The sequence below is a fragment of the Osmerus eperlanus genome, chromosome 2 (assembly GCF_963692335.1).
Source record: "Osmerus eperlanus chromosome 2, fOsmEpe2.1, whole genome shotgun sequence".
NCBI lineage: Eukaryota > Metazoa > Chordata > Actinopteri > Osmeriformes > Osmeridae > Osmerus > Osmerus eperlanus.
In genome coordinates this window covers 3,149,172-3,163,340 of record NC_085019.1, presented here as the reverse complement: position 1 = coordinate 3,163,340, position 14,169 = coordinate 3,149,172, and the positions used below count along the sequence as shown (strand labels likewise).

Here is a 14,169-nt window from a genome sequence, read left to right as displayed (position 1 = left end):
TGGTTTAATAATTGTTACAGTTAGATTTTAAAAGTTATAATTAAAATTACCTACTTGGGAGCTTGATTAAGTAGCCTACGTTAATAATGGAGAGCAACTTATACCTTGTTTCATCTTACGGCAGATGAAGGGTTCTTAGTATTTTTCCTCCCATTATAAAATAGGGACTATTACGAGCACGCGCATCGTGCCCTGTCTGGTTTGGAGGGGAGACAAAAAAATCGCCTCACGCCGTGCGCCTACCCACCCAGACAGCGGCCTGCCGTGATGAGCGCGGGACAACAGTGCGCGCGAGACCTTGGTTGGCCAGGCCACGTAGCGATGGATGCAGTATTGAATCTCCTGCAAGCGTGCAAAACATGAACGCAAAACGTACAAAATAATGCAAACACTTCTAAAAGTGAAACTACGCAACTGTGCATGCCATAGCGGGGAGCATTAACAAGCCGGTTCTTTTTGAACGTCTGCAGGACTCTAGAATCCCTGCAACTCTGATTGTACGGAACGAAAAAGAAGAGGGCGCTCTTGCTGAGGGTAAGTAGCTAAGGAGTGCAAGACCTTGTTACAAGTTATTTTCATAAAAAATATATTTTCAAAAGTGACAGTCCTAACAAAAGCAAGAAAAAGTAACAAAGTGCATTGAAAATACGTTTCCACTAATTCAACGACGCCTTGGTAACGTCAAACGGGGAAGTTTATCGCGTATGAAAGCTGTCTTCATTCGAGTTTTGCTAGCTGGCTAGGTTGAACAATGTTGGGTTTTTCTTCGGAAAATGTTTTTCATTTTATGCCTATATTGTATACAGTTAAACCATTACACCAACCGAAATTAACATTATTTACCCTGACACCCGATATGCATGTAGTTACTACAGACGCAAACGTTATTGCAGCTCTCGTGTTGTAAAATTAGAGCTAACGTTAGCCAACTAGCTCGGTCAAACAATTGGCTAGCTAGCGTGTAGAAATCTGGGCGGTTTTGAGTTAAAAAGTGATAGTCGGTTGCTATTAGCGCTTGCTAACCCATGTGTGTTGCTGTGTGGCATGACAACGTTAGCAACCTGGTTCATGTCAGAATTGTGCTGGAAGTTGACTACCTAGATCAATAGCGCCGTTTTCTTCTGGATTGCTAACATAACGCGCAGTTAGCTAGCTACTATGTCTCTTGCTTGGATAGCTAATGCGTTAGCTTGCTAGAAGTTGGACTGCCCGTCGCACGGCCTGTGGTGGCCAACCAATGTTTCCTTTTTGTTTAACCCTTTCTTTGCTTATAATTTTCAACTTGGATGCACATAGCCTTGCAACTGGTCAACTAATATTTAGCTGGTTTTACAGTCTGGCATTTGGAATAGCATTTCACTAGAATAATTTCGGAAACGAGTGTTATTTCTCCGCACCAGCTAACTTCAGCATGTAACACTACCTAGTAGTGAGCCGCTAACCTAGCCAGCTGTTCATATCTTAGGCCAAAAATGATTGCACGCAGAGCTTGCTTCTGAGCTTGATAGCTAACGTTAGCTGGCTAGTCAGTGGGAAGGGGCGAAGGAATGCAGCCTGTGTCAGCGGTGAATTAGGCCCATCAGCAACCTTGCCAACTCTTCTTTCTTGCGAAACATGAAGTCAGCTTTATTTTGGCACAATTTCGTCCAGACAGTGTACACAGTTGGTTGCTTTAAGCTAGTTATCAGCTAACTTTAATTATTTAGGCGGTTAAAGCGAATATTAGACATTAAAACAAATGTAGGGTCACTGTAATGTCACTTCTTGGTACAGCAGTGCTTTCCAAATACCATCGTTTATCTTGGTTTGTTTGTTTTTGGGCAAAGTTTTGAACTTGGAACATGTTCTAGAGAAAGGTTTGAAGCACACTGGCAAATGTCCAGATACACATGTCGAAATGGTAAACTTATAGTCTTAATTTGAAATACTTAGTGATTTGTACCAATACTGCATTTTATACATTTCTGTGCATTCTATCCGTTTCCTATGAATATGGAGGTATGAGAGAAAATGTGCATTTTTTTTTGGTTCAGGACAAATAGAGCAGAGGTCGAAAGAGGTTTAGGTCTTAAGCACGTTAATCAGCAAGCAGTGCACTGCTTCTGTGATGTCAGTAACCCTATAATGTTGGGTCTAAATACCTACAAGGGCATGATGGTTTCCTGCTGTGTGCCAACCAGTGAGCACTTAAGGTCTTATGAGTTTGCTGTCAGGAATGTGAACACTCTCACTTTTCCCTCCAAAGCTGTGAAAGGGAAAAAGCTCATTAAAGTTCAGACAGAAAGGGAGAGTGGATTTGAATGCTACAAATGAATTCAGGGAACAAGACAAGGTTGGCGGTCCTTACCTGGAACAATAGGCTCATAATAATCACGTAACAATGTCTATAATTCCAAAACTATGACCAGACTATCCTCTTTCTGGCTGTCAGTCTCTAACCAGCATGCTAGTTAGCTTAGTGTAGCCTTGTGCAAACCCAACAAGGCTTCTTGTGGTGCTAAACACCAAATTGGTGAGGTCTGGCTGGTCATTAGCTCAGTGAGGCATGAAAGGAACTGTTCAGAAGGTAGTGGAGAAGGTAACGACTTGACCAGTGTTGTTGATCACTAGTATGCTAAGGCATAAGTTATGCCTTTAAACATGCCCAAACTTCATAAAAATACGCGTATTTTTCAAATATTTTTACACTGAATTTGACCTTGAGATCTGACGTGGCAATCGTGCAAATACTACTGATGGTGTGGAGTCTGCTGGCTTCCTGCTTCCCACATCAAAGAGTTGTGCTGTTTCAGGGTGAATGAAATTCTGAAGTGACTCATTGTCTAAGCTGAGCGAGTGCAAGGATTTTTATTAAACGGGGCATGCCTAATGTCAACTGATGCGAGTGCACGCCTGTGTGTATGAGAGATACCGATTCATTCTACAAACTCTTTGAAGAACATGTCACTTTGTTTTCTCTGCCTTACATTCCCTCGCCGTCGCGTTCTAACCGGTCTTTGGCAGAGCCACTGTTTTATGGACACATTATCCAGTATCATCTAGATACTTTAGGATCAGATTTGTTTGTTGCTCGAGTGCAGTGACACCGTGCCACCAACACCTCTGCACACACGCGGGCTTAATGCTCTCAGTCAGAGCTGTCCAATTCTAAGAAAGGATCATGATAAGCAGGCACAGGAAGAGGGCTGGTGGTTCTGAGGTTCTCACTGTTGTTTTGCATGCAATGTCAAAGTTCAGTCATTTTAAAATAGGTGTAGTCTTGAGCAAAGGACTGCTTATATTTGTGTTGTGTCTGTTACCTAGATCAGATGTGAGGAGAGCATGCAGAGAGGACGAAAAGTTCGAGTAGTTCAAGGTTACCCACAACTATGTAACATTTGTTGTTATTAGGTGTGCTCTATTCTTACAAGGAGACCGTCTTGATGCCTCCTGAAACAAAGCGGAGGTATGTGACGGTTGAGAAGAGGATGTTTATTGTTTGTGAGAGAGGAAATGGTTTTTTTGCCTCTTGATCTTGTTGCAAGTTCAGAACCAAGCCCCAGTGCTGATACAGCATCCATGTCCTACACACAGTCATGTCACCTAAGGTGACGGTTGCAGATGGACAATTTTCTCAAATGTTGTATAAATCAATCGTAGGCTCACCTTTCAAGTTGGTGGGTTGATGCATAATGGCTAACATTATGCACGTTTAAACAGAGCACACAAATGCACATACAAACTAATGCACATGCTTAGTTTCCTGTGGTTGTTTGCAGTCCGTCCTGGTGCAGTGGTTCAACTGAGCTCTGCATCTGTCACCAGAGCTCAGTGATTTAGGATGTGGAGAGATACGAGCACAAATCAAACTGTAATTTGAGCTTGATTTCAATCTAAGGATGAGTAAGTTTGTAACTGGGTGAAATATACTAGGTATACTATAAGCATCCTTTTTAAAGGTCAAGAGGATTTTCATGTGGATACAATTTCAGTAAGTATGATCAAACCTCAATACTAGTGATTATTAAACCTATGCTGGTAATGGTGAATCTACAGAATTCAAAAGTTGTGCTGTGGTGGTAATATATCGAGGGCCAGTTGAATAAATTCAAGTGATATTAAATTGTCAGACATTTTAATATGGTATGTATGTTATAGTAAAGGGATGCAATCGGTTTTATGGTTTGATATTGAGATGGTTAATTGTGATTGACACTGTAAGGTGTGAGGTTCAGAAATAAACTCAGCTCTGAAGCGTGTGGTTTTGATGCTCTCTCACTGCACTGAAACTGTTGTGGTAAAGTGTAGAGTCTCGGTTTACAACATCAACCTTAGTTGTAGTTTCAGTTCAGAAACACCCATTCTTTTCAAACAGACTGGCTCACTATCCGGGAATTTAATACCTCTCTCACTCTTGTCTCGTTTAACAGGGCGCAGACTACAGATGACTAAAGGAATCAGAAATAAGAGCTTTGATTCTGGCGTAAAGCTACTTGTAACCACTTTCTAGGTTTGAAGACTGAAGTCCAAAGCTGTTATCGGGGAGCCTGTCCCTGAGAAGGGAACTAAAACAACATTGAACTGTTGTCAGCTGAGCCACAGAGACTAAATATCTCAAGTTTAATAGAAGCCTATGGAACGAAATGGCTACAGAGTTCCTCTCACTCAGCTTTCCTTCCCTTGCCTGAAGAACATGGATGCCCTCTTTGAGTCAGGGTAAACCCTTTACACTCCCCCCTCCCCCCTTTCTCTTTAGTAGCGGAAGGAGGGGTGGGGGATAAGCACTGTTCCCCCTACCCCTCCTTAAAACACCGAAAGGAAATTTGTGAAATCGATCACCTTTTCTCCTGGAGATCAACTCGTACCCCCACCCACTTTTAAACCAGTACCCCCACCCAAACCCGGCTCCATTCCCGCCCTACATGAAATCCTGCCAGAGCCTCAAGGAAGACGCGGCCGTCCCAAGCCCTGACGGGATGTCCCAGGAGGAGGGACGCAGGACGCAGGTGTCTCAGGCCTACTTCCACTCCTCCACCTCAAATCTGAACCTATCTAGCAAGCTGTACAAGCGGGAGGGCGGCGGTAAACCGTACTCCGTGCTAGTGGACAACAAGATGGCCGCCAAGACCCCTATGGGGGACCAGGCACTCAGCCAGCTGCCCCCTCAGCATGTGACTGCCCAGCAGCAGCAGTACCACAGAGAAGGGGCAGCTGCGCATGAGGGAGGCCCGCATGGGGCCCGGGCATGCAACAGAGGCCCCTCTGAGGACTCTGACGAGGATGAGGACGAAGACGAGGACGAGGAGGGTGTGGATGGTGAGGAGGGGGCTTTCAAGCGTGAGCAGATCATTGTCGAGGTCAATCTGAACAATCAGACACTTCACGTGTCGAAGGGAGACAACAAATCAACTCCTCCGGTCGATGCCTCAGAGAGACATGATAGTGAGGAGGAGGAGGATGACGACGAGGAGGAGGAGGAAGAAAGTCTGGATGAAGAGGATGAGGAAGAGGAGGATGAAGAAGAAGAAGAAGAAATGGAAAGTCGAAGAACGAGAGCCAAGAGAGCGTGTCGCGGGGCTGGCAGCGCCACGGCTCTTAGTCAGCCGCGGAGGAAGAGCCTGCGAACGGCAATGAACAGCGCCCCGTCCGGGATGACCACCAGGGGGCGACGGAAGCGGGCGGAGCCCCCGAAGAGGAGGCGCAGGTCTGCCAGGGAGGCGAAAGCAGCTCCTTCATCTGCCACGGCCGGCTCGGCCACCGGAGGAGGCAAGGGAGATGGGGAGGAGAGGGAGTCGCTGGCGTGTGAAAAGTGTCCTCGCGTGTTCAACACACGCTGGTACCTGGAGAAGCACATGAACGTCACACACAGACGCATGCAGATCTGTGACAAGTGTGGCAAGAAGTTTGTCCTGGAGAGTGAGCTGGCGTTGCACCAACAGACTGACTGTGAGAAGAACATCCAGGTGCTTCAGTTTTTTTATATTCTCATTAATATATATGTATCGTCCTGAATGATTTCTATGTAGCTGACACCTATGTATCTGTAACAAGTAAGGGCACCCAAAGTAGTTTGCATCGTCTACATTTATTATCTCAATTAAGGCTTATGGAGAAGGTTCACCCTGTTCTTTGAGGTAAACCCCATAGATGCATACTTGGGTAGGTAGTCATGTTTTAGTCAGCAGAGGGAGCCAGAACATGGAAAACCAGCAGATGCTGGTTCTCTTACAGAGGTCTGATGTAGCACCATCTGCACCTGCTGCCCCAGGCCCAGTCTAGTGTCCAGACTTACAGCCCCATCACTGCATGTCAACGCTGTCAGAAGGTGTTTGTAGCTTTGGAAACAGATAGGAGCATGATGCTGTATGTCACTATCCGTGAGGATCAATATGTAAAAGAAATGGACTTGTTCCTTAGTGTTTGTTTCTTCCCACAGTGTGTCTCTTGCAACAAGTCCTTCAAAAAATTGTGGTCTCTTCACGAGCACATAAAGATTGTGCATGGCTACGCTGAGAAGAAGTTTGCCTGTGAGATTTGTGAGAAAAAATTCTACACCATGGCCCATGTCCGCAAGCACATGGTCGGTATGTGAATCTAGTTTGACGGTTCCAGCTCTACCTGTTGATTGACTGTGACTGTGATCACTCAACATCTGATTGAGTAAGATAGTTGGGAAGATCCAATCATTATAAAGCTGCTCTGGATGGCTTAAGTATTTAGGGCCACAAGAAAGTTACATTTGTTGCTATTTTCATGGATTCTATATCATATTCTATGGAAATGTGTATTTTACCATAATTATTTTATTTTTTGTATAAATAGTATTGACCATATTCAATTGAAACTTTTGGGAGGCTTTTGAACTTTGAGATAATATTGGGATACATTTTTGTTCTGCTTCATCAACAACAATTTGAAACATTTCAAATGAGTAATTTGTCTGTGATACATTCACATGCAGATTCACTCACAGACAGCCCCATTTGATGCACACATTGCATAACAAGTGAAATTCAATGACAGAAAGCCAAATTATTCATATCACTGTTAAAAATATGACAAGTACACTTGTCTTTGCCGTGTCAGATTTCAGTTTGACATATTCTGAGCTTCTGTCTTGATTTATCATACATGACTTGATGACGACTTGATTTGTTGTTGCAAATGATATTATTTTTCTTCCTTTCTGTCTCATGCTCACTATCTCTCTGTAGCCCACACAAAGGACATGCCATTTACCTGTGAAACGTGTGGGAAGTCATTTAAGCGCAGCATGTCACTGAAGGTGCACTCACTCCAACACTCTGGAGAGAAGCCCTTCCGCTGTGAGGTGAGACACACAAACTCTGCCCACACGGGCGCACACAAGAAAATGTAATTAAATCTGCGTTCGGGGTCTGTGAAAATCTAGACTGCTTTTTGAAGAAAGGAATGATTATTATCAAAGTATTTCCTTTGTATTTAACTTGTATTGAGCTCATGCACACAAATAATTCACTAACATGTTGAATGTCCATGGCAGAGAACTAGGACAATTATTAGACCTTTTTGTTTGACCTCAGGTTTCGACTGCCTCAAAATAGCTAGTGAAATTGACCTGGGGCTCAGTTTCCTGTTTGTCTATGAGGCAAACCTTCTTTCCAACTGGCAATGATTTCATATTGTCTAAGCAAATAATGGATGCTGAAAATCTTTACCATGTCAACATTTACAGAGCATGAATATTTCATGTTTTGCTAAAAAGGACACTGGGATACATTCTTTCAAAACATGACATTATTTGTTCATTTGGCTTTAAATGATTTCCATGGGTTTTTTTTGTCCTGTGAAACTTGTTCTTCCTCACCAGTATTTACTGTGGTGGCTGCTCCCACGCCGTGCCTCCCTGTGACCAACTACGTCATGAATAGAGGGTGGGCCGCCACTACACCCACCGCTCTTGTTGGGTGGGGTGGCGCTGAGTGATGATTTAGCTGCTCTAACCTGTGATTACATGCTTATTTAAGACTTGCAGAAACAGTAGTCTTGAGTTGCACAGTTTCCATCTGGAAGTTAGGATGTAGTGGATTGTGAATGGCCTTCCAATCCAAAGTAGTAGGGTCAGAAATGCATGTTTGCAGTGTGTGTGTGGCAGAGTCAGGTGGCTGAGCGGTTAGGGAGTCGGACTAGTAATCTGAAGGTAACTGGTTCGATTCCCGGCTGTGCCAAATGACGTTGTGTCTTTGGGCAAGGCACTTCACCCTACTTGCCTCAGGGAGAATGTCCCTGTACTTACTGTAAGTCGCTCTGGATAAGAGTGTCTGCTAAATGTAAATGTGTGTATACTTTAAGTATATAATGCTTTCTACCCCCCGTCCCCCCCATCTCTGTAGAATTGTGACGAGCGGTTCCAGTACAAGTACCAGCTGCGTTCCCATATGAGCATCCACATCGGACACAAGCAGTTCATGTGCCAGTGGTGCGGCAAGGACTTCAATATGAAACAGTACTTTGACGAGCACATGAAAACACACACAGGTGAGCCCCCCCCCCCTACCATTAATACAATTTCTATGACAGCCTTTCAAGAGTTTTCCCATTTACTTGTTTTTTTTGTGGGGGGGGCAGACCAAACTCATCTAATGCTTTTAGGACCTCCAGTAGTTTTACTTCCTAGTCGCCCCCCCCCCCCCCCCCAAAAAAAAAGATATACACAATTAGTTTGCTGTCTCTTGATGAGGGGTGCAGTGAAGAAGGAAGGGTGCCCAGGCTATGTAATGAGAGGGTGTCAGAGCATCAAAAGGCCAGGCTGCCTTTTAATGACTACCCGTACACATACATCCCTCCAATTTTCTTCCCTTCCACTTTTCTCTTTCCAAAATTAAACTTAAGGGGCACAGTCTGTCCTTCCTCCAGTCTTTTTTTTTCATGCTTGCGTAGTGTGGGTGGATTCTCCACAGTCTGTTGGATGCGATGGTTCTATTTGTAAGATATAATTATTCTGCCCTCGCCTTCTCTTCCAGCCTCTGCTGACCAATTTAGACTCTTGGTAGGAGACACACCCGGTGATGCTCTGTAATTGGTAGACACGCATTCCTTTTTTTCAGCTTTTTCTCTCTCAAAGGCTATAGCTTGTGCAAGCCTCCTTGAAACATGCACCACCACATTCCTCTGATTATTAAATTGTGTTGAGGTAAAGGGGAAAGTGAACAGCTTCAGTTGAAATACAAAAAAATATATACAGTATATATTCTGCTCCTGTAACGCATGGTTTTGATAATTTAATGAACACAATATAAAACGGTGTGAGTGGAGTTTCACAACACATGCATTGCAGGATTATTAAGTATTTAGAGAGCTCTTGAGGCTCTAGTCAAGTGTGTGTGTGGGTGGTTTGAGACACTCTGAATGGTTCCATCTAAGAGAGGTTAATGAGACTAGCACTCCAATAGAGAGATTTGCTGTTCATTTTCACATCTCATCTCCTCTGAATGTGTGTGCTGCCTTGGTTTCCTGCTGAGGGGTGCACTGACAGCAGAAGCTCTCGTACAAGAAAGGAAGTCATTAGCATTTTCAATAAGAGAAAACTGTCGCTCTCCGGGAGAGAAATTAGTCAAGCGGAGAAGTTAACTTCTTGTGTTTTCAATAGATTTACTCAGCTTGATGATGTAAGGATTTATAATGTGGTACATCCTTTTGCCGAATGCAAAACAAATGCCAACTAATGAACAATTAGGGTATCTGAATTCCCTGATTCAGTAGTGTCTTCTCTCCCATGTTCCCTCGCAGGAGAGAAGCCTTTCATCTGTGAGATCTGCGGGAAGAGCTTCACCAGCCGGCCCAACATGAAGCGCCACCGCCGCACCCACACAGGAGAGAAGCCCTACCCCTGCGAGGTGTGCGGCCAACGTTTCCGCTTCTCCAACATGCTTAAGGCCCACAAAGAGAAGTGCTTCCGGGTGACCAGCCCCGTGTCCCTCCAGTCCGGCGGCCTCCCACTGCCTCTCCACCTCACTGCCAACGCCCCTTCCTCCTCTGGGCCTGGCTCCAGCCTCGTCCCACCGGCAGCCACCCCTGCCCCCACCACCTCCTCCTCTCTGGGCCTCAACCCCTCCGGAGGGTCCCTTCCTCCCCGTGGCCCCGTGGGACACACGTTTTCCCACCTGCACCTGCAGTCGCCTCCCTCTCACCATCACCCGCATCACCACGCAGCCCAGCACCACCCCAACGCGGCGCAGCACCCTCCCCTGCACCATCACCTGTCTGTGCAGACGGTCTCCCACCTGCCCCCTCCCCCAGCCCTCTTTAAGAGTGAGCCCCTCAACCACTGTGGGCACAAGGACAGTAGCTACCTGCGCCACATGGCCCCCCCTGATGAGGCTCCTGGAGGCCCCCAGCACCACTGAACCCTCAACAGGATTAGCATTCCACACCACACCTCAGCCTGACCTGCTTCACCTTTTACCTGAACTGCAGGTGTAAAGGGCCCCTTCAAAGACTCTGTAAAAAAAACACTGTAGTGTGTTAAAAAAAAAATGGACCTCTACATTTAAAATGTGTGTGACCCCAGTCAAACACCAATTTTACAACCTCTTGCTAAAAAAAATGTTCTAAGGAAACAATGTTGGTAGACAACCTGCAGAAGATTATGTATTTGTAGAAAACCTGCCTTTTCTGGTAGGGTGTATATGTATTATGTGGGTTTCCTCTTTTTCATATGTGATCGTGTACAGTGTATGCTCTTCATTGATGGCTGCTGATGTTGTTCCTCAACAATTAAATCAACCAAGTTAGTGGATCAGAATAGGTCCATTTCATCACCTTCTCAGTTCTCATAGTCATTTACTTTTTGTTCTATTTTTCTCCTCACATTTCCAAGGTAGGACTGTGGGCCCTGGTTGTTCAGGTTCTGTTTGACACAGGGCTCCTTCATGTCCCTTACGGCAATCCTTTCAGGATCAACAGCAGTGTCGGGCACAAGTCAAGGTCATAGGTCACTGGGGGGCTATCTTGTTCAAAGCATTAGGTATGACCTGCTAAGGGTCTGCTTCAGCCTGAAGGCTAATTGGTGCGCTCCATTACAGGACAGTACAGTTGTTAGTCTATTTTCAGTTTACGTTTCTGTGGCTTTCACACAGTACCACATACAATATTACTGGTCTCTGGCTGTTCCTTGACTTTCCCTTTTGATATAGTGCCATCCAGTCCTGCTCCTGGAGATCCACCCTCCTGTAGGTTTTCTACAAACGGTTGTAACTATTAACAATAAACGGTTGTAACAAACATGACTCCGATGGTCACCCAGCTAATTCATAGACTTGGTTGTGTTGGTTTAGGGGCTGGAATGAGAACCTGTGGAGCGGTAGCTCTCAAGGAGCAGGGTTGGGCCACCCTGGGTGAGAGCTTCTTGTCAGTGTAAAGGTTCAATAATGACACTGTGATGACTTGGATGCACTTGATGTCCCCGCCTGGCTCTCCTCTGTTTCACTCTGTCTCTGTATCTCTCATTGCTGCTGCCAAGATAATACGGGTCACCATGGACAAGGTCATAAAACACCGTGCAGTATAGGGGTTGTGCTCCATTATAAAAATTAATTTTATATACCCAGTTTATATCTTAGTGTGGTATAAAGTAGGGCACTTTGTAAGACAAACTTATTTTGCTTTCTCTCATACTGTTATCCACTTTGGGATGTATGAAAAACTTGGGACAGAGAGGTTAGTCAACTTGAATGTTCCCTACATGTTGGATTTGTTTAACTGATCAATCACACCTTTTCAACAATATTTTCTGGAAATTTGATATATGGTAAATAATTCTCATCCCACTGTACTTAGTATGTCATAGATAATGGGGTCAGGAGGGGAGGGGGGGTGGCTATATAACCCTAGCAAATCTATGTTTCTTGTATAGATATATGTATATTTACCCAAATTGTCAAAAGAAATCACATCTGTAAATGTAACTTTTTTTTTCTTTTTTTTTGTGTGTGTGAATGTCTTGTTGTAAGGTGTTCTGGTAGAAGAGATATGGGTTGTAAGTATTCTTGATGGATTGTTCAGTTGGGTTATTGCTCTCGCCCTAATCCAATCTAGGACTGTTATCAGTTTGAGTCTTAAGGAACAACATTGAGCCTTGTTCTAATGAGTGTGTGTGTGCGCGCTAGCAACCGTGTGTGTGTGTTTTAGTAAGCCCTCTGGTGCTCTTGTATCAAAAGCTGCTTTTTAAGTGATCTGACCCATTCTTTATACATATGGGGATTCTAGAGATTGATGATTGCAGTAACTTTAGCGAGTCCCACTAACCATCTTGAGTTGAGGGAACTTGGACCTTAAATTGAGTTATTTAAAGGTCCCATGACATGCTGTTTTTGGATGCTTTTATATAGGTCTTAGTGGTCCCCACATACTGTATCTGAAGTCTCTTTCCCGAAATTCAGCCTTGGTGCAGAATTACAGCCACTACGAGCAGTCCCACAATGAGCTTCCTTAGGATGTGCCATTTCTGTGTCTGTAGCTTTAAATGCTATGAGGAAGACAGAGGCGGGGCTAACTGCCATGCTTCGGTCGTTTGCAAGCCATGATGTCTCGAGGAAAACCCAATATCGCGCTCGCACGGTCGTACCTCATTTTCTCATTGGCGGGCCAAATTCTCTTGGTGGGCAAAGCAGAGAAAGGGGAGGTAACCTTTCCCCTTATGACAACATAAGGGACCATCTGAGCTTTAATTTTCTCAAAGGCGGAGCAGGATACCCAGGGCTTGGTTTACACCTATCGCAATTTCTAGCCAGTGGGGGACCATAGGTAGGCTAGGGCAACTCATATTAATTTTTTAAAAACCTCAAAGTGAAATTTTCATGCCATGGGACCTTTATTTAACGCAGCACAGGCACGGAAAACCCTCCTGTTGAGTTGTATAGGACTCAACGGTGTCCGCTTAATCAGTAGCCCTCTTGTTCACTACTGTGCTTTGAATGTTTCAGTATCAGTCTTTCGGTCTTTTTCTTCAATGCCTTTTTTTTTTGTTTGTGTATCCTCTGCACTTTACTGCTGTGTTAATGAGGCGTGGTGAAGGGGGGGACTGACGGTGTGTTGTGGGTGTGTTTTTGGGGCAAGGGGGGCTTGTGACTGGTCTAGTGAGCGGCTGTTTGTGGCAAGGAAAAGGAGGAGAATCGAGGTGGGGATGGGCATGAGACAGACATTTCTTCGTTTAATTTTTTTCCTTCAACTAAAGAAATATACTTTAGCCCTAATATGAACCCCAATGAGCGATGGAATACTTCTGCTTTGGCTATTTACACTAGCCCCTCCCTCTCAGTTTAATCAAAACAATCTTTTATTGGTTGTGTTTGCTCATATCGAGTTATTTGTTGTGTATCGTTTTCTCTTTCAATTTACTGTATGATTCTCCTCCTTTATTCTTTGTTGTATAGAATGCACTTTCTACTAAAATCTTACTCGTTAAGAGAAATAATATTGTATATTCTTTAAAGAAGTTTTAAATAATCAATATACTTTCCCCCTTGTATTTTTAACCACTTAATGTAGCATTGCGTATTTTATTATTGTGAGTGTCTGGTACAAAATTGTGCAGCTTTATAATGTCTTGGGTTGTCCTTTTTGTATGTTTGTTTCTGGAGTTAAAGGAAGAGTGGAAATGTTGGGCCTTTTTTGATAATGTACATTTAACAGACTCTCAGCTAACTTTCAGAAGTAAAAACAAGTAGCCATGATTATCACACATTTGTGTACTGTCATATGTTTGTCATGTTGGGCAGCTCAAGGTGAATCTAGGATCTTTCAGCTGAGGTGTACCCTGCCAAACGGCACCACGCCCACAAGTCTGCTGTCATACCAGGTGGCTGCATTAACCAGATGGATTTAATTCACAAGGTTCTTGAGTGTTTCTGTGACTCGGCAGGTCTGTTGTCATGAGTGTTTCGACCTGAAAACACCTTTGTCCTTTCTTCATTTTGTTTGCTGGCAATCCCCTCTGGTTTCACCTTCCCATAAATCAAACTCGTTTTATTTGCCTGTGGTTGGGGATCTCTTAACCCTTGTGTTATTACATTTACATTTAGTCATTTTAGCAGACGCTCTTATCCAGAGCGACTTACAGTAAGTACAGGGACATTCCCCCGAGGCAAGTAGGGTGAAGTGCCTTTCCCTACTTGTAAAGTAAAGTATGGAAAAGACTATGGAAAATTATTT

At 44.2% G+C, this 14,169-nt stretch overlaps 1 protein-coding gene across 1 annotated transcript; it reads left to right on the top strand.

Annotated features, from left to right (window-relative positions):
* The first annotated feature begins 185 nt into the window (after nt 1–185).
* znf652 (zinc finger protein 652) lies at nt 186–13,699 on the top strand. The gene is made up of 6 exons (XM_062446146.1): nt 186–534; nt 4,410–5,942; nt 6,416–6,563; nt 7,194–7,309; nt 8,352–8,496; nt 9,748–13,699. Exons 2-6 carry the CDS (start codon nt 4,902–4,904, stop codon nt 10,362–10,364), a joined length of 2,067 nt encoding a protein of 688 aa, XP_062302130.1. The 5' UTR covers nt 186–534; nt 4,410–4,901; the 3' UTR covers nt 10,365–13,699.
* Nucleotides 13,700–14,169: the final 470 nt, after the last annotated feature.

What these genes read in the sequence shown, in the direction of transcription:
- znf652 (XM_062446146.1), top strand. Translation starts at nt 4,902, where the DNA reads ATGAAATCCTGCCAGAGCCTCAAGGAAGACGCGGCCGTCCCAAGCCCT. An exon ending in ACTGTGAGAAGAACATCCAG is followed by an intron (nt 5,943 to 6,415) that starts GTGCTTCAGTTT and finishes TTCTTCCCACAG; the next exon opens with TGTGTCTCTTGCAACAAGTC. An exon ending in GCACATGAAAACACACACAG is followed by an intron (nt 8,497 to 9,747) that starts GTGAGCCCCCCC and finishes GTTCCCTCGCAG; the next exon opens with GAGAGAAGCCTTTCATCTGT.